General features: G+C 43.9%; 1 protein-coding gene across 1 annotated transcript; it reads right to left on the bottom strand.

The window, feature by feature from the left end:
• Window positions 1–6,683: 6,683 nt before the first annotated feature.
• Window positions 6,684–23,047, bottom strand: suclg1 (succinate-CoA ligase GDP/ADP-forming subunit alph). Its single transcript, XM_056585948.1, has 9 exons — window positions 22,942–23,047; window positions 21,184–21,284; window positions 19,256–19,372; window positions 18,593–18,805; window positions 18,248–18,305; window positions 17,562–17,645; window positions 16,947–17,098; window positions 11,694–11,882; window positions 6,684–6,995 (listed from the first exon to the last, which is right to left on the bottom strand). The coding sequence occupies exons 1-9, from the start codon at window positions 22,973–22,975 to the stop codon at window positions 6,969–6,971; spliced, it is 975 nt and encodes a 324-aa protein (XP_056441923.1). The 5' UTR covers window positions 22,976–23,047; the 3' UTR covers window positions 6,684–6,968.
• Window positions 23,048–23,185: the final 138 nt, after the last annotated feature.

Here is a 23,185-nt window from a genome sequence, read left to right as displayed (position 1 = left end):
ATATGATCATAAGTTTATCGGTCCAGTGTGATCATAGGTTTTGCCGTCCTTAGTTTTCTATTTTCATCGATTTCTATGTCCCTTTAGGTTCATATGATCACATGTTTCTAGGTCTCTTTAGGTTTCTAGGTATCTTAAGGTTTATATTATGGTAGGTTTCTAGGTCCCTTTTGGTCCCTAGTTTTCTAGGTTCCTAAATTTCTTGGCCGTAGCCTCTTATAGGTTTTAGCTCCCTAGTTGTGTACGTTCCTACACGTTTCTGCTGTAAGGATCCCTGGGTCGTCACCCCAGCTCTGGAGCATACGTTTCAGTCCACTCTAATGCAGGCATTTGAGGAACACGCTTGGTTGTTCCAGCCTGAATTTGTGTTCCATTTGGCTGCATTGCTTTGTGCAAGCCAGCACCCTCAGCATCACTGATGTGAATGTCAGTTCAACTCCCAAAACATTTCATGTACAACAGTTCAAACTGAGGAAAAATGAAATAATTTGAACTTTTGAGTGTTTTCCGTGGGAATGAAGCAGACAGAAAGGAAGGTTTACATAAAGTTGCACTCAAACTATTTACAGCGTACTGGGTACAAATAAAATATGCTGTCAAGCCATAGAGAAGACATGAGATATCTAAGAGGAGGTTTGGTACAATGCAAAATGTATACATGTAGTCCATAAACATACGCACACACTCACAAGGCCACACACACACGCACACGCACACACACACTCACACACACTCACAAGTGCATACACAGACACACCCACACCCAGAGATGTGACATTAAATGACATACCCAACAAAATAAGCAGTTTTTACCACTCAACTTACATAAACATATTCCAAAAAACAGCCAACAAAGCTACTATAAGTGCAGCCATTTCCAAACTAAAAACTTTTAAGAGAAAGATGTGGCGGGGGGGGTGGGGGTTGTAAAAAACAGATAAAGTTTGGATTAATGTGTAGCAGCACTCTCAGCTCTATCTCTGTGTTACACTGAGAGAGAGAGAGAGAGAGAGAGAGAGAGAGAGAGAGAGAGAGAGAGAGAGAGAGAGAGAGAGAGAGAGAGAGAGAGAGAGAGAGAGAGAGAGAGAGAGAGAGAGAGAGAGAGAGAGATTTTTTTTTCCAGAGTCAAATATTTGCAGCAGAAGATAAATGGTGGCGAGGCGGGGGGATTCCAGCGCCACGCCTCACCGAGCCCAGCCGGGCGCTGGCTGCCGTCTCCACGTGAATAAAGGAAGGAATTAAGTGCGGAGACGCAGCAAGGCTTATTCCCCCCCCGCGGAACGCCCGCCGCGGAGGAAGAATGGACCTGCAGCTCCCGTGCAGCGTCGGAGTCGCTGCTGGCGACGGACAGACAGGAGCGCCACAAAAACAAACAGAAATAATCTCGCAGGAGGGATGATGTCGGAATTATTAATTTGGGCCTAGTCATTCATAGCAGAGGCTTGTATTCACATCGACTTACTGTGGATGTCTTTAGATACAGGTCCCTAAGGACCGGGTAGGGTGATAGGGGAACTATACGCGGTAGAATTCCTCTATGGGCATTGGGGTTCGAACCCAGAACATGTCAGCTGGGTTTCAAAAACTGAAACTTCTAGACTTTCCTGCCACAACAACAACAGCAACAACATAAGGAAAATAAAATGTCTCTAGGTAAACATGAAACACTAGATATCCTGTTTGTATTTATTTGTTATATGTTTGCTACATTTCCACGAACGCTCAGAACTTGAAATGCAAGAGCAGTGACTGTTCCCTTACCCCTAACAAAACTTGGACAGCTACTGTGAACTAATTAGTCTACAGCACACCCAGATCTCTGTGTCTGGATGATTTCACAGAGCTTATGCACATTCGGCAGGGACCATGTAGACACCAATCCTGAGTAGGTGTGTAAGGACCTCATATCACAGACGAGTCACGTAAACAGCCCAAAAATGAACAGTTTCGGGTTTTCTGTCTTTGCGGTCGACAGGCGCGCTTAGAATTTAGAACCTCATTAAACCGCTCAGATGTGTGAGGAAAAGAAAATAGCCAAATCAGGGTCCGTTGTTTTTAGGTAAAGGGAGGAAAGCAGAGCAATATATTCGTTTTAGCAGCTAGCTATAAAAAAAAACTCTAATAATCGAATACTGAAATTGGTTGGAATGAAAAGTAATATGTCATTAATACTGCAAGAGGCGGGTTGTAAGAACATAATAAAGCATTATGAGAATTTAACGATATTACTGTTGTTTTTTATCTGAGAAAAAAAGTTATTTAAAAGTTTTTCGTAATCACTTTTTGTGTTCTTTATTTCAAACTCCAGATGGTAAAACAGCAAACCGGTGCGATATTACGCTGCATTGCCCCGCCTTCCAAAGCCTGACGAAGGTTCACCCACCAAATGAACAAAGTAGCCACAAGGTGAGTAAGGTCCACGGCCAGGGGAGGATGTGGACCCAAGGCCTGGTCAATGTGGTGATGACAGACGACAGCAGGTTGGTATAAATAACCCAGGATCAGGCTTTAGCTCTCTGACAAATACCTCTAATAAACCTCCAGGCTTCGGGGCCTATCGCTTCTCCCTTCCACTCAAATGGACCAACTGTTCCGGGCATTGAATGGTTTCGCAAGAGGCTCCATCAGCCGCCGAACAGCTCGGGGGGCTCAGGATACATCAGACACGCATCCAACAGGATGTCTGCTGGCAATCTTCCGACTATGCGGCAGACATTGACGTATCGCACCGCTGTACGGCCACATAGCAAGCGACCCTGGCGATGAAGTCTGAAGTTTGTTATTGGTCCGATTATCAACAGTTGCCGAAGGAGTTGGCTGTCCCCAATTAGTCCCTATTCCCCGCCCCCGTACCTACAATATATCCTGCTTCTTCTGGTACTAAATGTTAAAGGGGTCAAGGGTTTAAGGAAGAAAGGTTTCAGAACCCAGCAAAATTGTTCCCTGAATAGCTCAATGAAGCCACTGAAAGACATCTTGGTCTCAGTGTTGTGGATCTAAGGCTCTTTGTGAGAGCTAATGGCATGTAGAAAGTGTACAAACTGCTTGTTTGTTTGTTTTGCCCTCAGCCGAAGCTATTGGATTTGTGCGTGATGATAAGATGCATTACGCTTGATCAACAGCGCGCACACAGGTTTATTATAAACAGCACGCTTCAAAGTCACGAACAATTATCTAAATGCCACGACTGCTTCCAGAAGCCTGAGTCTTTAAATAATGAGGCTTGGACTACATGGTTCTTCTTATGAATAGAATACATTTGAATATGATCAGACTTTCCTTCAGCCATGTCTTCTTTTGACAACCCTAGAATGATCTCTGACTAGAATGAGAGCCGACGCCTGGTTTGTTACAAAACATCCGACGCACACACACACATGCACATCGCCTAAGCGGCGCATGCTGGTACACGCCATTCATACTACAACAACAACAACAACAACAACAACAACAAAGAACATCAACAACAACAAGCTAACATTAGCTCAGCTCCCGGCAGGACTTCCACATTGCATGTCCCCCGTTCCAAGGCGTCGGTGTGTATGATGTGCGTCTCGGCGGGACCGCCTCGCACCAGCTGAGAGGAAGCGTTGATGACGACGGCCCACCCTGCGGAGCACGCCATGATCAGCCAGCATGTACCGCAATCAATATCCCCCCACCCAAACAGGCCGCATGTAAACACCCCCACCCCCTCAAACCTATAGAACCCTCTGCAGAATGGGGGACAAACAAACACACACAAACACAAAGACAACATACTTTGTAAGAACTTATTTTTGTTGTGATTTGAAATTGTGATATTGTATTAATTTTGCCTATCTGAAGGAATACCAATATCACCATGGCTACGTTTCCGCAAACCAATGCTCGTGAAATTGAATACACTTTCTCTGCAGCGCTGGCACTTTTCTGTATCATGTAGAACAAATTCTGCTTCAATCTGCTTTGTCTATTTCTCGCATTTCCACACCAATCTGAGGATTACTTAGAATGCCACGCAAACACAAAATGAGCTAAACCTGCAAAGGTCATTAAAAAACAGATCCAAAATCCACATAGGTCCATTTCTAGAACAGGTAGGCCTATTACGACATCTGTCCGACGTGCAGATAAATAAAGCGTTCCAGTTACGCAACTACTTTCCATTAAATAATCAGTGAGTGGTCTTTTCAACCTGGAAAAACTCAATGTGTGACGTGGAATGCGCGGGCACTAGTGGAAATCTCACAGCGGGTAATGTACGGTAAGATAATGTAGTTGATGGTGAGTAGATGGTTGCAACCTGCACAATCCAGGGCAAATACAGAGACAGATCCAAGCTACGACATACCACAAACCAGAAGGTCACGATAGGGCAGAAAGATTGCGGAAGATGCTGGTGCTGTTGCTGCTGCTTCGCCTTCGGTACATGGGCAAACTCGCAGTGACAGTCGCTGCCCAACCTGGAGCAACGATGCACAGAGAAGGGGGATAGGGTTCAGAACGCTTCATTAATATATGGAAGTCATTTGCATGAATGGATATTTCTTGTCCGTGCACAAAGTGCTAAGTAGCATTTTGAAGTGATTAGGTGTTGCTTGTGCATAGAAGCAGCTGTGAGCTTTTTTTATTTTTATGAGGTGGCCCGGGGGGAACCCTGGGAAATCAGACAATTCTATCAGAAACAAATACACATATATCTTTATATATTTGTATATATATATATACATATGTATATATATATATAATAGAGCAAATACATTATATAACTCAGGGACCTTATTTCTACCACCACAAACACCCCAAAATAACTTTAATATAATATAGATTTCTTTAATATTTTATTAATTCAAATACACTATTCTCTAAACTCTCAAAACTCCCAACGTCATTGGATCAAATCATTTATTTATTACAAATTAAGCAGTGATTGACAAATCTGATCCAATAGAAATTGAATTGAATTGCATTGAAGTGGGGGGACCCAAACCTGTGAGCGGCAACATGGGTTCATCATGGTTTGGGGTTCATCAACCCCTTCCCCCTCCCCCCAGAAAGAATTCATTAGAAAGTTTGACCAGTTGCTTGGAACCAAGTGTTTATTTCTGTTAAATGTAGGTTCGATATGTAGGCCTATACTTATGGCCAAAGCCCATTGCCAGGACTTTTACAGGTCGGCTACCCGCTACTTAATTACACGCTCTGGTGATACGCTAGTAAACATATCAGGAAATGAATGTCCAGAAGGATAGTTGATGATAGATAATGGCTGTATTAATAACAGAGACAGAAACAGAGAGACCGAGATAGAGATAGAGAATAAGGTAATGAAAATATAAAAATATAAAATTCATAGACAAATGAACTAAAAGGCAGCAGAGAGAGAGAGAGCAAGAGAAACGAAAGATGGACAGATTGACCATCTAAAAGTTTCACCATGCATTTTGAGACTCATAACAGATATGAACATATCTGGTCTTCAAAAAGGGCAATTCGTTTCCCAATAACTCACACTAATACCAAGGAAAATAAATAAACATCGAAAGCCTAAAAGATTAAAAGAGAATCAAGAAACATTTCCTTAGAAGCTGTCCTCGTAATTTACCCGGTTCACGGCTCTATAGCCAAAGTAAAAATTACAGCTTGGCAACTTCACTGACAGCACAAGAAACTTCCAAGCCGTTAAATAAATAAGCCTTAAATTCCACCGCCAATCATTATGTTAATTTGCTAATGCAGATTAAAAAGTAATTGCTTACAATGTGTACACATAATAACGGGTCTTTGCCGACTGCGGTGGCAGAGATAAGAATAAGCTGTAGAGATGTCCAGTATAGGGCCTCCAACGCTTCATTACACACTTTTATTCGCTGAAAAGGATTTTAGCAAAGCCATCCCCATCGGTAACCTTATCGTGTACCTCCATTTCCACCAAACTGCCTGATTTCAATTTGCAGACCATGATGCATTGCAGTTTGATTCATATAAGCGTCAACTTGCCTTTTTGGACAGGCAACTGCATTGACGCAATCCCTTTCATTGTACGCTCTCTACAGCCAACCACTTAATTTCTTCGTTCCAACGGTTTCATAAATCTGATGGACATTCTGTAACTATTGGCCTTGGAAATGCACAAGAGAGCATTCTTTTTTGTGGACATTAACCAATATTGAAAGGGGTTCCTTTCAGTGTTGGTCATTGTCTACATAAGAAAGGGCTTTCAATCCATTAACTAGACGTTAATGTTTACGAAGGATTTGAACAAAACATAATAGAGACCCCCCCTCCCACCGACAGGTCTACCAAAATGCTGTTGAAAGTATTACAGAACAGCACCAAAATCGTTCAGTTAAAATATTTGATGGATGGCTGCGAGAGCGAGAGGGCGAGAGAGAGAGAGAGAGAGAGAGAGAGAGAGAGAGAGAGAGAGAGAGAGAGAGAGAGAGAGAGAGAGAGAGAGAGAGAGAGAGAGAGAGAGAGAGAGAGAGAGAGAGAGAGAGAGAGAGAGAGAGAGAGAGGAGAGAGAGAGAGAGAGAGAGAGAGAGAGAGAGAGAGAGAGAGAGAGAGAGAGAGAGAGAGAGAATAGATAGTAGGCATTACCATAGCCTGCCTCCCTCGGGTCCTGGGCATAACGCCAGTGGACAGGAAATTCCGACATTGCGATTTCACATTTATTTTTGCACATCGAGTCATTGAAAGAGATTCCAATACCGTTAAGATGGAAAATGATTTTATTCCTTCACAACGAGATTAGAACAACATCACAGGGCGAGGGAAAGAAATCGTTGAGTTGCATAAGCAACCCAAGCCCGACACAGACATGTGTGCGGTAGTTGATCCGTGAGAGGCTGTCTGAAGGCCGTGCGGGCGACCCCACTCGGTGAGCCAACAGGGGTGGGTGGGGGGGGAGCTGAGAGGGTGGAGTTGGTGGGCGGCGTAGGGTTGGTGGTGGTGGAGCAGAAGGGCAGGGAGCCTTCGCTCACTACCTACAACATCTTCCTCTTCTCAAACTCCTGCGGAGACAACGGAAAAAAATGTAAAGAGAAAGGAAAACACACAAAACGATAGAAAGCACCCGCTGATCTATTCATGGACCAAAAAAACAACACGCTTTTGTTGTGGTTCTGAAGTGCTGTTGGGGCCGCGGACATCTCGCAGGGGTCCCGCGTGAAGCCTAGCTGATTGGTTATGCATGAGGGAAGAGGCTGGTGTGTGTGACACACACACACACACACACACACACACACACACACACACACACACAACACACACACACACACACACACACACACACACACACACACACACACACACACACACACACACACACACACACACACCACTTTTGGAATAATCACGACCCGCGTCTGTATTAATCGGTGAAGAGGGTTGTCACGTCGACAGCAAAATGTGACAAAATACAACGACAGCCATTATCAATGCAGAGCCATTTACATGCAAAAATGTTTTGTAAATCCACGACATCTAAAAAAAATTAAAAATAAGTTAATAATAGTAAATAATGCCTCTCGTCTAGGTGTTTCATCACGCGCAGGGAGGAGAAAGAAATGCAAATGCTTATCGGCGCCACGAAAACACACAAGTCATGCTGGCCCAGGCGTCGTAGCCGGAGGACTACTGCCACCCTGAGGTGAGAGGCGGTACGGAGCTCTCTTGACGTTTAATACTGTCCTCACACCACCCAGCAAACGGTGGCGGGAGGGGGGTAGCTGACACGCTTAGTGGAAGAGGAGGAGGAGGAGGAGGAGGAGGAGGAGGAGGAGGAGGAGGAGGAGTATAGTATGAGGAGATAAGAGGGAGCCATCATAAAGGGAAAAGTGTGCAGAGATGTCTGAAATTGGGAAGGGATAATTGCGTGACAGAATTGTACACAATCGGCCCCCCAAACAAGGTGGACAAAAAAATAAAGCGACACAATGGTGACATACAATCTCCCAACATGTCACCATCCTCTTTCATGTTCATCCGCTACAGAGAAACATCCATCAGGGGGAAAAAGGGAGGCAGAGAAGTTTGAAAGTGCCGAATTCTGTTCCAGCGAAAGGGTAGAATTAAAATCACACATTTTCCTTTCATGGATACCATTAACAAAACACCTGTGTCGGAGTTGGAAGAGCTCCATTGATATAAAGACAGACAAATCGCCTCGTTTCCGCTTGCTTTAACAAGTGACATAATTCATTTTCGGCAGGGTGGGCAATTACGCAGGCCGGAATTCGCCAGACCGGATTGGCAAAGGCGTATTAGCCTGGAACCTCTCTGATGGTTTTTAATTTCGAGGGGTATAATCAAAGGGTGCAGACCGAAATACCCCTGGACCTCCAACCAAAAACGAAAGACGAAACGTCTGACACATCAGTAGCAGCCATCTTCGTTGCTTAATGAAATGCTTAATCTGAACTCCCTTAAGGTGCACCTCTGAACTCATGGTACCTGCTGGTATCTCCTGGAAATCGGTCTGAATGGGAGTGGGCCGGGTGCATATGCCCGAGCAAATCATAAAACTGGCTGACACATTTGCTGGTTCCCAGGCTACTATAAGGCAGCCACAATGACAGGGGTTTAGAGCCAGTGTGTGGCTGTGATAAGATGACAGTATTAATTAATTTAGGCCAACACATTATTCTAGCACGACACACTCAAGGCCGTAGTTGGCCGTAGGGAAGAGGGAAACATTTTGAATGCACTCCCAGAGTAGCCAAGTTTTGGGGTCTTTTAAGGCTAAGAAATAAAAGATGAATTTTTTGAGGCTCGCAATGTTTGAGTTCTTTTGACTTTTGCATTTTCCCCGTCCCTGGGAGTCAGCGTGGAACTATTAGTGGAGAGCAGTAATTACGCTATTCAAGAGGAAAAGTACAAACCCCCTTAAAAGCACTTTGGAGATTTTGACTTTTTGGAATATATGAATAATATTACTGGCTAAATAAGCGAACCAGGTGGGAAAAGGCTTTCCGTGAGCAGAATCTGTAGCAGCAAGATATACACGATGTTCCACAACATGTATTTTCTTTTTTATAAAGTCAATGGAATTTGTGGTTAATGTGCTAATCTCTTAAAAGTAATCTCTAGTCTCATGGTGCCAGTAGCCACTCACAGTTTACAGACAGGAGAGAGCGAGAGAGGGAAAGAGAGGGGAGGCGTTGAGTCAACAAGACAGAGAACAAGTTTGACAGCAAGACCCGAAACCTGATGATTATAAAACAGGGGGCGTAACCATGCAGTCAACGCAAATTACAAGTAGCGGTAAAGGCGAGGGACTCATTATGATGGGTAAGGGCTCCCCGGATGTTTGGGCTAGAAAGCGCACCTGAAGAGACCTCATGAGATTACACACCTCATTTCCGTACACACAAGTTTGAAACCGGGAGTCATATACCCCCTGTGTGTGTGTGCGTGTCTAACCCACTTGGACAGTAAACGTGGAGACATGGCTCTGCATGCCACCAGCCCACAGGGTTAATTAGGGAGGTGAAATGGTGGACGCCCATACCGTGTAAACAGCGAGCCATCACAGCCTGGTGTTTAGAAACATTTGACGGCTAACAAAGCGTGGACCGCCGGAATAACACTCATCAATAAAAATGAGAGAAACCCAAGTACCACCCACCGTGGACATGCAGAACACATGGGCATGCATAAACGCACGGACGGATGCGTCACTAAGTACGTTAAATATCCCCACCCATCTGTGTGGGTTGGGCCCAGCGCTAAAGACCACCGTTTAGCCCCTTCTGTAAGAGCCGGTGTCTCCGTAATGGCGGTCAATTAGGTAAATAGAGACGCATGGACACAATGGACTGTAAAATTAACAACCATAAGCTGGCTTTTCCATCATTAAGCAGAGCGGTTATGGATTATACTTTGGTAGGGGAGGGAAAGGCCCAGGCAGATCTATAGCTGCCTTCTCAGGGGCCTGGTAATGAATGACACCAGTTGACTAATAAGGTCGACACAAACCGTTTCTAATACATCTGGTGGTCAGACGTGCTTTCCCCGCGTGATGAATGGGACGGCAAGGGGGACAGTAGTGCCTAATGAGCCCCCGGCAGCAGACGCTCATATCTCCCACCGCCTGCCCGCCCGCCCGCCTGCGGATAATTGCATGTTAAATGTCCAGGCGTTAACGCGTTAACCCCTTGTTTATCCCGGGGGGCTTTCCACTGATGGAATGTTTGTCACGGTTGCATAGGAACAGAACGTGGATCCGTTTGTTTTATCTGGGCAACTGCGGATTTTTGAGCTTGTAGGTGAATAAACTGAGTAATCATATATATTTACATTTAGGACGTTTAGCAGACACTTTTGCCCAAAGCGTACCCGTGTCAGGAGCGAGAGAAACAACAATAAAGTGGAAAGTAAGGAATAAACCAGGATGTGGTCGGCTGTATTGGAGAACAACGGATGACAGGGTTGTGATGTGGCCGGGGCAAGCCCAAGTTAGCTTACTACCACCTAAATGGGGTTAGAAATTATGAGAAATTAGCTACTTCCATCAATGACATTTTTGTTCTTTCATCTACTTAATCCGCTGAGATTTAAACACGGTTCAGCGGCGCATTTTGAATCGACCAGAAACATCTGGTCGATAGTTGTATTAAACCATTGTTTTTCTGTTGGGAGTTGGAGCGCATTTATTCAGAACTGTTAAACCATTCAACGTTATTGACCAATCCGGGTCAAGCATTTAACAATGCTGTGGTGTAATATGCTTATTTAGTAGCCTCTTCCAACAGGCCCAGTGAGAGTGCTTGACATCATTTTTTCATTACTAAAAACCAAGCCTTCTGCCAATAGAAATGCATCCAAAATGTTCTTATATATATTGGATATATCCCACTAGTGAGGAAACTTGTGTCAAATGGATGCATGTTAGTGGTCCGGTCAAAAGCTCCCAAGGGGATGAGAAGATAAAGGGACAGAACACAGTCGTGGCTCGGGTGTTTAGGCACCCAGCTGTTATTGGTTCAATCCCCCCCATGTCCACAGTCCGCTCCCAGCTCCTTAATGACACGGCCATCAAAGCCACCACAGGTCTACTCGGATGAAAGCTTCTGCCGACTAAATAGTGAAGGTCTAAACTAAAAGCGTGTTCCTTGCAAGGAAATACACACAAATATATAATTCTACACAGGCTACAATCACTCAGGGTTAGGTTGTGTTTGTGCTTTGTTAGTGGTGGAAGGATGGCAGTGGGAACATTTCGATTTATACTGTCAGATTATGCTGCCGTGCGGAGAGGTCTATAGACGCTAAGAACACACACGCACCGGCGTATTAAACTAACCCTGCCCTAAAATAAATGCATTGTGCAATTCAATAACAAAGAACAATATTGCTTCTGTTGTATAGTAGGAAGAGTAAAGAAATCCACAGGGCTTGTTAGGCGTGTAATGTTATTAAGGCCAGAATTATTCACTGGAACTTGGCCAATAACAAACATAATATATATGCCCACTTGAATGTTTTCCATTTATCTGTGTTATGAACTATCTGAATATAAATAATCCATTAGCTTTTAGTGCCATTTAGTATTCTATGTTTAACATCATTAGTACCATTAAGCATCGGCTTGTGTACACAAATACACACATTCAGTAACATATTATTAAGGAGAAGGTAGGGGTTAGACCTTGAGTTCAGACCTGTGACATTAAGGAGCTGGTAGGGGTGAGACGGTGAGGTGGCTTTACCTTGAACATGGTGCTTCCTAGCTGGGCGGGGGACATGCTGACAGCAACCCCGGCCGCCTGCAGGGCGGCGATCTTCTCCATGGCTCCGCCCTTCCCCCCGGCGATGATGGCGCCGGCGTGACCCATCCTGCGACCAGGGGGCGCGGTCAGCCCCGCGATGAACGACACCACGGGCTTGGCACTGGCACCCTGCACAGCGGAGGGGAGAGAACCCAGAGAGAGGCAAAGAGACGAGGAGAGACGGACAGACAGAGATACAGCGAGTGAGAGAGAGAGAGATACAGGGGGAGAGGGAGACAGGAAAGGAGACACAAAGACATACAATCCTTAGTTTAAAATGAAATGGCGGATAATCTCAAGGAGGGTTAACCAACAAAACGAGTTTGAAAATCCCTTTCAAGAGAAACGTTATACAACAGGGATAACATGCATGGCCGCATTGTAAGGTTGAAAACATCACAGCCACTAAAGCTGAATTAGCAGAGTGGCGAGGCGACGGGTCAATCAGGCCGTTTAATTGCATAGAACGGGAGGCCAGCCGCTCCGTGGCGTCTCGTCAGGGTGGTGATTAGTCATGTAGCCGCGGGTCGGCCGCACACCTCCCCCGTTAGCCAGCTCCCTGATGGATTGCAACATTCACTACTCTACCGCCTCTCCAAGGTGAGGAGCCAGCCCTCCATCTCCACGAATAACACCACTATCATCATCGTTAGGGAGCTAGCGAGGTGGGCCAACGTCCTGTATTTCATCCTTGTATGATCAAATGGCTTGGAGACGTCACACACACACAATCGCACAGAAGACACACACACACACACACACACACACACACACACACACACACACACACACACACACACACACACACACACACACACACACACACGTTATCTGATGGTTGACGTGACGTGGTTAACAATGCAATGAACGGCGCTGAACGCCGAAAATGTATACACGCACACTAAGATCTGTCAATGACAATTGACACTGGCAAGCAGTTTGTCTGCAGAGACGTCACAAAGGTCCTGGTTCCCATTTGGTCTGGTATGAGGTGGGACTAGGGGTGTAGTGAGGTGCTGGTCCCCCTTCGGTAGAATGAAGTGGGACTAAGGGGGTAGTGTGAATCACTTAAGCGATTGATTGATGGTCAAAGTTAGATTTGATTCATTCACTAATTGATAATAGACTCATCGTCACTAGTGACAGTTGTTTTATCTGCGTCTTCATATCTCTGTCTTTTGTTTTGTCCAAGGACTGGTTCATGGACTGGTTCATTTTCTTGGTATCAATTAAGCTGTATAACATTTTATTTTTGGCATAAATCATTTGTAATTGAAAACAAAAAAGTGAAAAACGTCCTGTTCCATTCCTCATTCCATAATTACCAGGCAGTCTCAAATGTAAACACCTGTCCTGTTGTGAATAAGTCTTCCTCTATTGGAGGATAATTGAACAAACTACATTTTAAACAACTGTATCCCTGGATAATTAAACTACATGTTATAGTACACAAGGCACTGTTAAATCACTGGTAAATCATCAACTACAGGGGGCTGGACCCCAAGATCTGGGGAAGGCGGTGAATGCTATAGTGCTTCAGGGTGACACTTTCTCTTTGCCTAACATTAAGATGAGGCAATTGAAAGACCCATAATCCTATGATAGCAGGCAAAGACTTTGGCAAAATGACCCAGCATTTCTACACAAAGCCCATCAGAGACCTCACAATATTTGACATGCTGGCTGTTTCTGCAGTTCCCCATTTAATTGAATGAAACAAAGGTATGGTGCACGTACAGAGTCTGCACCTCAGGTCAAGAGACTGAAACAGGGGAGGGGGTAGTAAATCTTCGCTGAATAGACACTAAATGTTCCAAGAGACTCCCAAAAGGCATGGCTACGACGTAGGGATGTTTGACGTTGCGTCTTCGTTAGTCTCCGGGAGAGGCTGAGAAACACTTTGGACGTGTGTGAAGTTCAGCTCAATCACAAGTTCACAAACTCTCCTTTGCGGCGAGATGATTTGGAAGCGTTAAACCCTTGTGGACACTAGCAACAGACACAGTACTTCAGCTTTTACATGAGCTATTGTCCCCAAAACAACACTGCATCATTTCCAACGAGCAACAAGATGGATGCCTGTGAGTCTCCGAGGCGTTTGGGCACATAGCAGGAAGAGTAGGAATGTCCTTTCCTGCTACGAGTTTCATTAGTCTAATGTTGCATGACACCATCCGATCAAGCTTGGATCCGGCCAGTCTTTCAGGGGTTGGTGATGCACTCGGCTCATAAAGAGCAAAGGACTTGTCTAGTTAATGCGGTGCCCCGTCGCATTACTCCGTTCATCAGCTCCAATGTGACGTCTGGGACACAGAACCGCGATTGTCTCATGATGGTCATGATGTGTGTGGAGCCAAGTGTGGAGACAGGGTAAGGGAGGTAAGTGGTAATGCATTGCTCATCTGGTGGACATTGCCAGGGGCTTGGCTCCAACTGGGGCCCGCCCATGCTTAAAATGCATGCACTCTGAACCCTTTCCATAAAAAGGGTCCACCGTTGGCATACAGTTATTAAAGTGTCCGTGTGAGTCGTCACTGATTAATAAACCTATCGGTGGTGTAATGGTTTTTCAAGGTTTCACACTGCCCTTGGAATGTCGTTTGGGAAAGACTTCTGACTTTTTTTATGCATTTTCGACTTGAGACAGTTTCAAAAGGTTTGAAAGGGGTGCGGGTAATTTCATAAATCACTTGATGATAATAAAGACACAATCGCCCTGACCGTCATCAAGACATACTTCTGTGTACTAGTCACTGCAGAAAGTACTCTTCCTGATTTATCCAAACCATTAGCCAACATTAGCATTCCAAAAGTCCTCAGAGAGAACACACCTCTATTTGATGTGATCACTTTCTTGGATCCTTGACTGAAAACTACTTCAGCAGAGTTCAACTTAACACCGGTTTGAAGCAGATCAGATCCAAGTAAACCACAGGTCTTCGTTTCCCCTCCCTTTTCTCAGTAAACGCCATCTCAAAACAAGGCAAACTAAATAAAGTGTTTGCATGCAGCCCTCCGCAGCCGACTCTCGGGTGAAGAGCTATGCTCTGCCCTACGTGACTCCTCTCAGCCTGCTCAAGCGAAGGAGTGTCTCGTCGTAGCGACCCGTGGTTGTCAACACCGCGGCTGATTGGCTGAGGGTGTTTGCCCTGCTTACGATGAACGATTGGGTGAGGAGGAAGTTATTCTCCTGAGACGCCACAGGGTAAGATTTGCATGCATTAGAGCGGCTAGGAGCGAATCAAATCCATTTATAAGCCCCAGAGCACTGTGAACACACATTTGCTCACCGGCACACAGACGCTTGCGTACACGCAATGTCCGAGGATCAAATAAATACACACATATGGGCCAAATTTGTGTGAAGCACAGCTGATGTGCAAATGTTGTCTTACAGTGGACCTACAGGACGACAGAAGGAACGATTAAAGGGTTAAGGGGAAAGAAGGTGATGACTTCTCTTTTGTGTGCAATTTTCTGTACATATAAGAGCAGCTTGCAGTCTAGCTGGCCCGCTAGAACACGTCCAGTTCTAGCGGTTTGAATCCCGCCGGAGTTTGGTCCGTGCGAATGTATGCACTTATGTTTTTACAATGACGCTAGGCCTGCACGATTCGGGGAAAAATATGAATCTCTATTTTGATATCACGATTCTCTGCAACGATTTTTTCTCACAAAATGTAATTTTTATTGCACACAAGAACCGTAACCAAAAAAAAAAAGCCAGTACCAAACGTCTTTTTTTGGCACCTCTGGCACATTATGTTTCATATGGCCCTTTATAACTGATTAAAGTGCAGCATCAAAAACGGAATGATTTATTTTGTACATATAGCAGCCGATTGTCTTTAATTGCCTGAACCAACTCTACACACCTGTAAATTAAGGCTTTTTTTTTTTTATGAAAAGAAGAAAATCGAATTTATTAAAAAATGTAATCCACAGAGGTCTGAATCGAGATCGCGATTTTATAACGATTTATCGTGCAGGCCTAAATGATGCTTTGAATTAAAGTGTCCAGACTGTGCAAGCCTAGGATTTACTCACTAGCACCGCAGGTACCGACAGATCACTCAATGGCCAATTCCCTTTCTTGCAACACGACATGATAGTCTAGTAATAAAGGCAAAAGGCTTGGGTTTGACCCAAATCTACAACATAACCTGTAGGCAGCCCTCAGCAAGCTTACCTATTCTCTACCTGCTGATTAATTACGTCTTGATACCTCGGTAGTCGGTAAGGATAAAAGTGCAGTTAAATCAAAGAAATAAACATGTCTGTGTGTTTGGGGACAGTCTGGCCCTAGAGAACCGCCTGAGTCAGGGGAGGGTTCCAAACGAGGCCATGTAGAATAAAAGCCGGCATCTTGGTGCTTTCCAATCATTGTAATAAAAACAACATATTGTTATTAGGGCCCGACCGATATTGATTTGAGTGCCGATGCCGATTATTTTCAGAGAAAAATTACGATTGTGATTTAATCGGCCGATTAAAAAATAAAAAAAAAAGAAGAAAAAAAAAAAACATAAAACGTAGTTTTGGATACCTTAAATATACTTTAAACACTTTTGACGAATATGTGAATGAATGCAGAACCTTTGAGTGTTCAGAATACATTTACAGTCAAAAATGAGTGTACTGTAAATGTTAAAATAAATAACTACTCTCCCATGTGCTGCGACTCGTGGAGCAGTGACTAACACGTGCGTGGACTGAGCAGGTATGGTCTCACCCAGGTTAGTCTACAGTATAACAAATTAACATGCCTTGGTGACCTAGAAGAAAACAGGCACAACATGCTCAAACAGAACCGCATCTTGTGTACATTGGTGAGGTGTAGCGCACATCTGCCTGAGCGAGCGAGGCTTTCATGTTGTACGGGTAAAATTCATCATCCTCTTTTTTACTCCAAGCTAAAGTTGTTAGTTAGGCAAGGCGAAGTAGGAGTCGCAAATCTGCAGGATACTAAGCGCAATAACATTACAAAAATAATAAAAAATTATCGGGTTGTAATTCGGCGTCTTTTTGGCCGATGCCGATTATTTTCAAAAAGGCTATAATCGGCCGATTAAATCGGCAGGCCGATGAATCGGTCGGGCCCTAATTGTTGTCGACATATTGGACGGGACTTCAGATCCCACGATTGAAACCCTCTGAAGGAGGCTTTCCGGTCATGCGTTGAGCGTTCCTTACAGAGTTGTGCTGCTTGAGGTAATCGGCGGCCTTCTCCTCGGCGTCACCCCCGATCTCCCCGATGAGGATGATGCCCTCGGTCTTTGGGTCCCGCAGGAATACCTCCAGACAGTCGATGAAGTCCGTACCGTTGAACGGATCGCCTCCGATACCTGGAGGAAGACGAGGATGAGGAAGACGATGAGGATGAGAGGGAGGCCCAACTGAACTCCTCTTAGCTCCATCATACCCAGGTGAAGGTATGGATCTAAGTAGTTCAAAATAAGTTCAAATAGCCCTTGAATCAAAGCTGGTCTCAAAGGGCATCAGCAATCACATAATATGACCCCAGCCTAACCCTACGCCCTCTAAATAGAAACGAGAAACTCCCTGAATCATCAAGGAGAAACCGTACGAAGAAATTTCGAAATAGGGATCCCTCCTTCCTGGGACGGTTAGAAGGGACACATGGGATCGCCATAGGGTATGCCACAGCATGACAAGCGTAACAGTAAAATAAAGTTAGCAAATGTTTATATGGTTGTGTGGAGGTGCTGGCTAGAGAGGAGGCTGGTAGCCACCAGGTTGGATGGTCAGGGAAGGGTTGATCAGCGTCATCAGTGTGTGGATACTTACCGATGCAGAGGGACTGGCCAAGGCCAACCTGTGTGGTTTGGTGCACTGCTTCATACGTCAGTGTGCCGGACCTGGACACGATGCCTGAAGGGCAGACGCAAGAAAGAAAAACAATTTTGGATAGAATTGTGATAGCATCGCACGTGATACGAGACAAAATGATGGGCTGGTTTTGAATGTTTGACCTTGTTACTTTAATATTGTAATAAAAACATTGAGCCTCCACATTGGTTTTGCAGGGAAGAGTTTCATGGTCTTTATTTTATTCCATTTCATCCTCAAACGCATTTTGCCCATGGGGACTGGATGACTCAAGCGTTGATCACACTCTCTGTTGGAGTGTTCTCGGAAATGCTGCAGGTTCAATCATTGGAACAAACTCATTTTTTGAATTATTTTGGACCTCCATTTCTTGGGCTTTTACAACCCAGGTTCTTTTGAGCCCAAAAAAGGGCATAAGTCATGTAAGAGCATATGATCCTGAATAGAAATTTATTGTTCTTTTCACCTGACGGGTTTCCAAATCAGGGAACCACTTGTTCAGGTCTGAACAAGGTTTAGTTTACAATAAGATTATTGTGGCATACTTTTAAGTACAGAGCTGGCTCAGTTCCAGACACCAAAGGCAGGGACATTTCACGTTTCATTCTTTGATTGAAACCGAAAAAAGGTTTTGAAATTCATACCAATTCTTCCTTTCTTGTGGATGTGTCCTGGCATGATGCCAATCTTGCATTCTCCAGGCTGCATATAAGAACAGGAATTATGTTTTACTTCAATGTTCATGGCAAATCGGTGGGAAAACATTTCCCCAATTGGTAGCAAGAACCCCCACATGTCGGAGACCAAGCGATATTGACCTCCTGTGGAATCACTTCCGGATTAAAAGAAAACATCAGTTATAAAACTATCAACATTAATAATGACGGCTCAATGCAGTTGAACCTGCGTCGACACATTATCTTCCCCCATATTACATTTACTCTGCATTCATAACTAAATACACACATGCACACACACGGTGTCCTCACATTGATGACCCCGGGACAGTTGGGTCCGATTAGCCGGGTGGTGCCCTGGCGCATCAGCCGGTGTTTGACGCGCACCATGTCCTGCTGGGGGATGCCCTCCGTGATGCACACCACCAGGGGCATCTCCGCATCGATGGCCTCGATGATGGCGGCCGCCGCGAAGGGGGGAGGAACGTAGATCACGGTGGCGTGGGCCCCAGTGCCCTCCCTCGCCTAGAGAGGTGGGGGTCCGGTTTCAAAAGGTGGAAAGGGTGCAACGGAGAGAGATGCAGAAATTAGACAGAGACACTTCTGTACTGTTCACCAGTAGATAGATAGAGAAGTAGAGAAAGAAGCAGAGACATAGTGAGAGATGTAGAGTGATAGAGATGTATAGAGGGATGTTTAGATGTAGAGAGAGATGTAGAGTGATAGAGATGTATAGAGAGTGATGTTTAGAGCTGTAGAGAGAGAGATGAAGACATAGAGAGAGCACTGTAGACTGACAGAGAGACAAGGTGTGTAGTTATGAAATAGTGACACCTAATGGTCTCCTCGTAATAAACCATCCTCCACAATGTCCTGGCCCTTCAGGGGCCATTTGTTCGGATAACGTCGTCCAGTATGCATTTCAACCATTCTCTGAAAGTCTTCCAGACTTCTCACCTCTTCCAGACAACTCACCTCCTTGACTGAGTTGAAGACGGGTAGGCCCAGATGGGACTTGCCACCCTTGCCTGGGGAGACTCCGCCCACCAGCTGGGAGCCATAGTCCAGAGACTGCTGGCTGTGGAACGTACCCTGGACAGCAGAGAGAGGAGGGTCAACTAGGGATGGACATTGAAAGGATTGAACCACGACGCTAAAGCACAATATTTGACGTTAAGGAGACACCCTGGAGTGGTTTAGGATGCTTATTCCAGTTACCAGTAACCAACCGGATTGTAAAATGATTAACTTGATTACATCATGATGAATGCATCTATAACAACTATAAATCCCGTACCCATCAGTCAAGTGATCATTATCGGCATCTATTGGAGGGGGGGGGGGGGGGGGGGGGGGGGGGGGGGGGGGGGCAATTGTACTTAAATAGGTATCAAATATCAAAATATTGAAGCAAGCAATCTAAGAACTGCTTGGGGTGCAAACAAAAGCCCAAGAAGGTATGAAAATGAAGTGTTACAAACTTAAATCCCCTTTAAGTGTGTTAATAGTTACCGTGCCCCCAATAAAAACAAAAAATGGAGATTCAGGATGCCAAGATACAAAACTGAAATATAGAAGCTATATGCTGATTAGAAAGTTTTTGTATTTGAAAAGATAGCTGGAAAGTTCATGAGAAATGGATGCACTAAAGATTTGGGAAATAAATGTGAATGATATGATCTTAATCTGTTGTGGGCCATAACAGGAAGAAGAAAACGTCAACATTTTTTATTATATTTTCTATAATAATAATTGCCAAGTCAGAATGAACAGCAAACTGCGAATAAGACTGTGGTCCGCACCGTTGGTGGCGTTTTATAATTTCTGAGCAGATTTGTGTGCCCTGGCTTAACGCCAAACGCTATCCTCTAATGACAAAATATATATCAATATAAATTAAGAAGACTTCTGTCAGAGACAAATTAGTCTGAACTTCAACAGAACAGCTTAAATTATTTTCATCCTTGTATCACTCCACAAATTCATAAGAACTATATTTAATGACATAATAAAGACAACAAGGTGCAATTTGGCTCTCTAACAGATTTTTAACTGCTAGGTATCTCTCGAGGCTCTGCGATACTATTGCAAGCCTCTCAGATCATACCTTTGAGCAGTTCAGCTACACTTGTCTTTAGTTCCAAAAACCTGGAAAATCAGGCATGTATCGTGTAGTGTGTATACTTATTTACCAAGTACTGTTAGCATAGCATGAAACCTTCCATCGACTGTTAAGCCCACCGTATGGACAAAAACGGGATATAAAGGGCTGAGCGATATGGCAAAAAAATATTTAATATTGGTTTTTCAGTTTATATAGCTACTTGTACCATTAAGTTACTTAACTGTACAACCAATCTACTTTACTTTTTTGAAGAAATATATGACAAGGTAAAAATAATAAAGAAAAAAAAGAATAATTTTGAGCATTGGATTCAAAAGATGACTTACACAACAGTAAATTGTGTACAAAATATAATTTGGAGCTGAGAGGAGGGGGTGTTCCCTGTGGAAACAAACCACCGCAACTTTGTAATCTTTTTTAGTACTGTTGTTGTGTATAAACATTATAATGACCTTTGTTTTATATGAAATGGCGCTATACCATAAGTACACATTTCCCTCACTGAACCCTCACTCAATCGGACAAACTCAAATAAATATTTTTTTTCATCGGTGAAGGGTAAAACCTGCACATGCCTCTTACCTACAATCAATACATTATCATTTGAGAATAAGAGCTAGTGTCTCCAAGGACAGGTCGGTTCCAGAGCATTAACAAGCTAGATGTGGAAGGAAGTGAAAGAAAGACAGGGTTCCCTTGTCAAAGGGAGCCAATAGAAGGCAATAACAACACGAGGACAGTTGTTTCTGAGGTGTGGCGATCTGGTGAGTCGACCTACCTGCTTGCCTGTGAAGCCCTGGCAGATCACCTTGGTGTCTTTACTGATGTAAAGGTTCTGTCTGGAGGCAGTATAGCAGCTTCTGACACCGCTCTGCTGCACTGGGGTATCCCCACACAAAAAAATATTTAGTCAACATGCAGACACCTTTTTCCAACACATCTGCATTGTTTTCAGATATTCGACATTAATGAGCAGGAAGGCTTTTGGGCAACTAGCTCAAGGATGCCTTCAGTAAGATGGGATTAAACCCAGTAGAACCTTTATGGCAGGGAGTCAAAGCCACTTAGTGCCATGGATCTCTATAGCTATTCTACAATATTAGTGAATATATAAACATTGATATTGTTTTAACAAGCAAATCAACAGATCTATTGATTGAAAGCATTGTCAAACGTAATAAACCATCAACATATCTGATGAGTATTTAACTAAATGGGCCATTAGAAACAAATGCAGTGACCATGACCTTCAAGCTAAGCTGACAGGTTTCTGGAGACGCTACAAACTTGTCTGTGAAAAGTCCATGCACTTCCATTTTGTTGAATTAATGTGGGTAATTATAGCTTTACTTTAACTGGGATATTCTAGTATTAACCAACCAAATGTTCATCGGTTTGTTATTGCAACACCCAAGTTCCTCCCGCGGGGATTAAATAATTGCTATCTGATCTGGTCTATGGACCTGTGATAATGTATATGGATGACATTCATCATGTGACCTTTATCATGTTCTTCCATATCTCCTAACATAAAAGCCCCTCTGTAGAGTAAAACACAGGGGTCCTAGAATGGTAGGTAATTTGAGTCCTTCACGAGTCAGGATTTAACTTCAAGAATGTCCTCACACACCCTACCCGAAGACGACTTGGCCTCCTGCTGACAGTGCTTGGCTTTTACCGTGCCTATTTGTTGTTTTGTATTTTTGTTATTTCACGGTCTGGTTGGAAGTGTTACCAAAATCAGGCAATCATTAGTTGTAATGCATTAATGTAAGTAAAGCTTAAATAAACATTAATACAGAAAAAAAGGGGGGATAGTTCTTACATTGGTGTTGACCCATATAGGCGGCTGTTCAGTTTAATTGTCCGTCAGTTTTCATGACTGAAGACTCACTAGATTCACAAAATGTATTGCGCAATTGATTTTTAATGTAACACTCTTTCCGTGACTTGAGTGTATATGATGTGCTGAATGACAGTTAGGGATAGGCAGGGGTCATCTGGGCCTTGGCCTTGAATGGACTTTGGCCTCAGTTTTATTGCAGCCTAAGAGAGGTCCACGAGCTCCCTAACTGAACATTGAACATTGGACAATTGAGAAAGTCTAAATAGTTATCATGCAAGCATTCAGTTTGCCTGTGATTGACAACTGATCAGAATGCACAAGCCCAATAATACTTGACAGTTGCCAAATGTGATTTAACAGACATTGTCACTAGCAATATGATCACACTTAAACCGTGCAAATCGAGTTTATTGTAAAGTAAATGCGATGTTTAAGTTCAACAAGGAGTGAGTAGCAGGGTATTTGCTACTATAATAAACACATTAACCATGCTAAATCGCCTATTTGATTATATTGACAAGCTAAAGCAATGCTAGCCATGCTAGCCATGTCAAGCTTCATAATGTGGTCATTGCCTCGATGAAAGGATTGAAGAAACAGCATGCATAACAGAGCACAGCACACACGAACAGGCGCCAACCTGACACATCGTGTAGTTAGATTGCCACTGTAATAAGTTGTAATACTTACAGAGCAGCCTGGAGAACAACCTACAGTGCGACATCTTCGGTCATTCACCAATGACACGGGAGGCTCTGGACCCTGGCACAACGATTTAGTTGTCTAAAATTGTGCCGAATGATTTATATTCAAAGACTGCTGGAAAATATATAAATGGTCGTTGAATATTTATGTATGTGTTTATGTAATTTTTTTGTTATCAAAATAAGGTAGACCAGTAGGTAGACCAGCGAGGTTTTAAGGCAAATATTAG

The sequence above is a fragment of the Gadus chalcogrammus genome, chromosome 3, assembly GCF_026213295.1.
Source record: "Gadus chalcogrammus isolate NIFS_2021 chromosome 3, NIFS_Gcha_1.0, whole genome shotgun sequence".
Taxonomy (NCBI): Eukaryota; Metazoa; Chordata; class Actinopteri; order Gadiformes; family Gadidae; genus Gadus; species Gadus chalcogrammus.
This window is presented reverse-complemented; position numbering and strand designations above follow the sequence as displayed.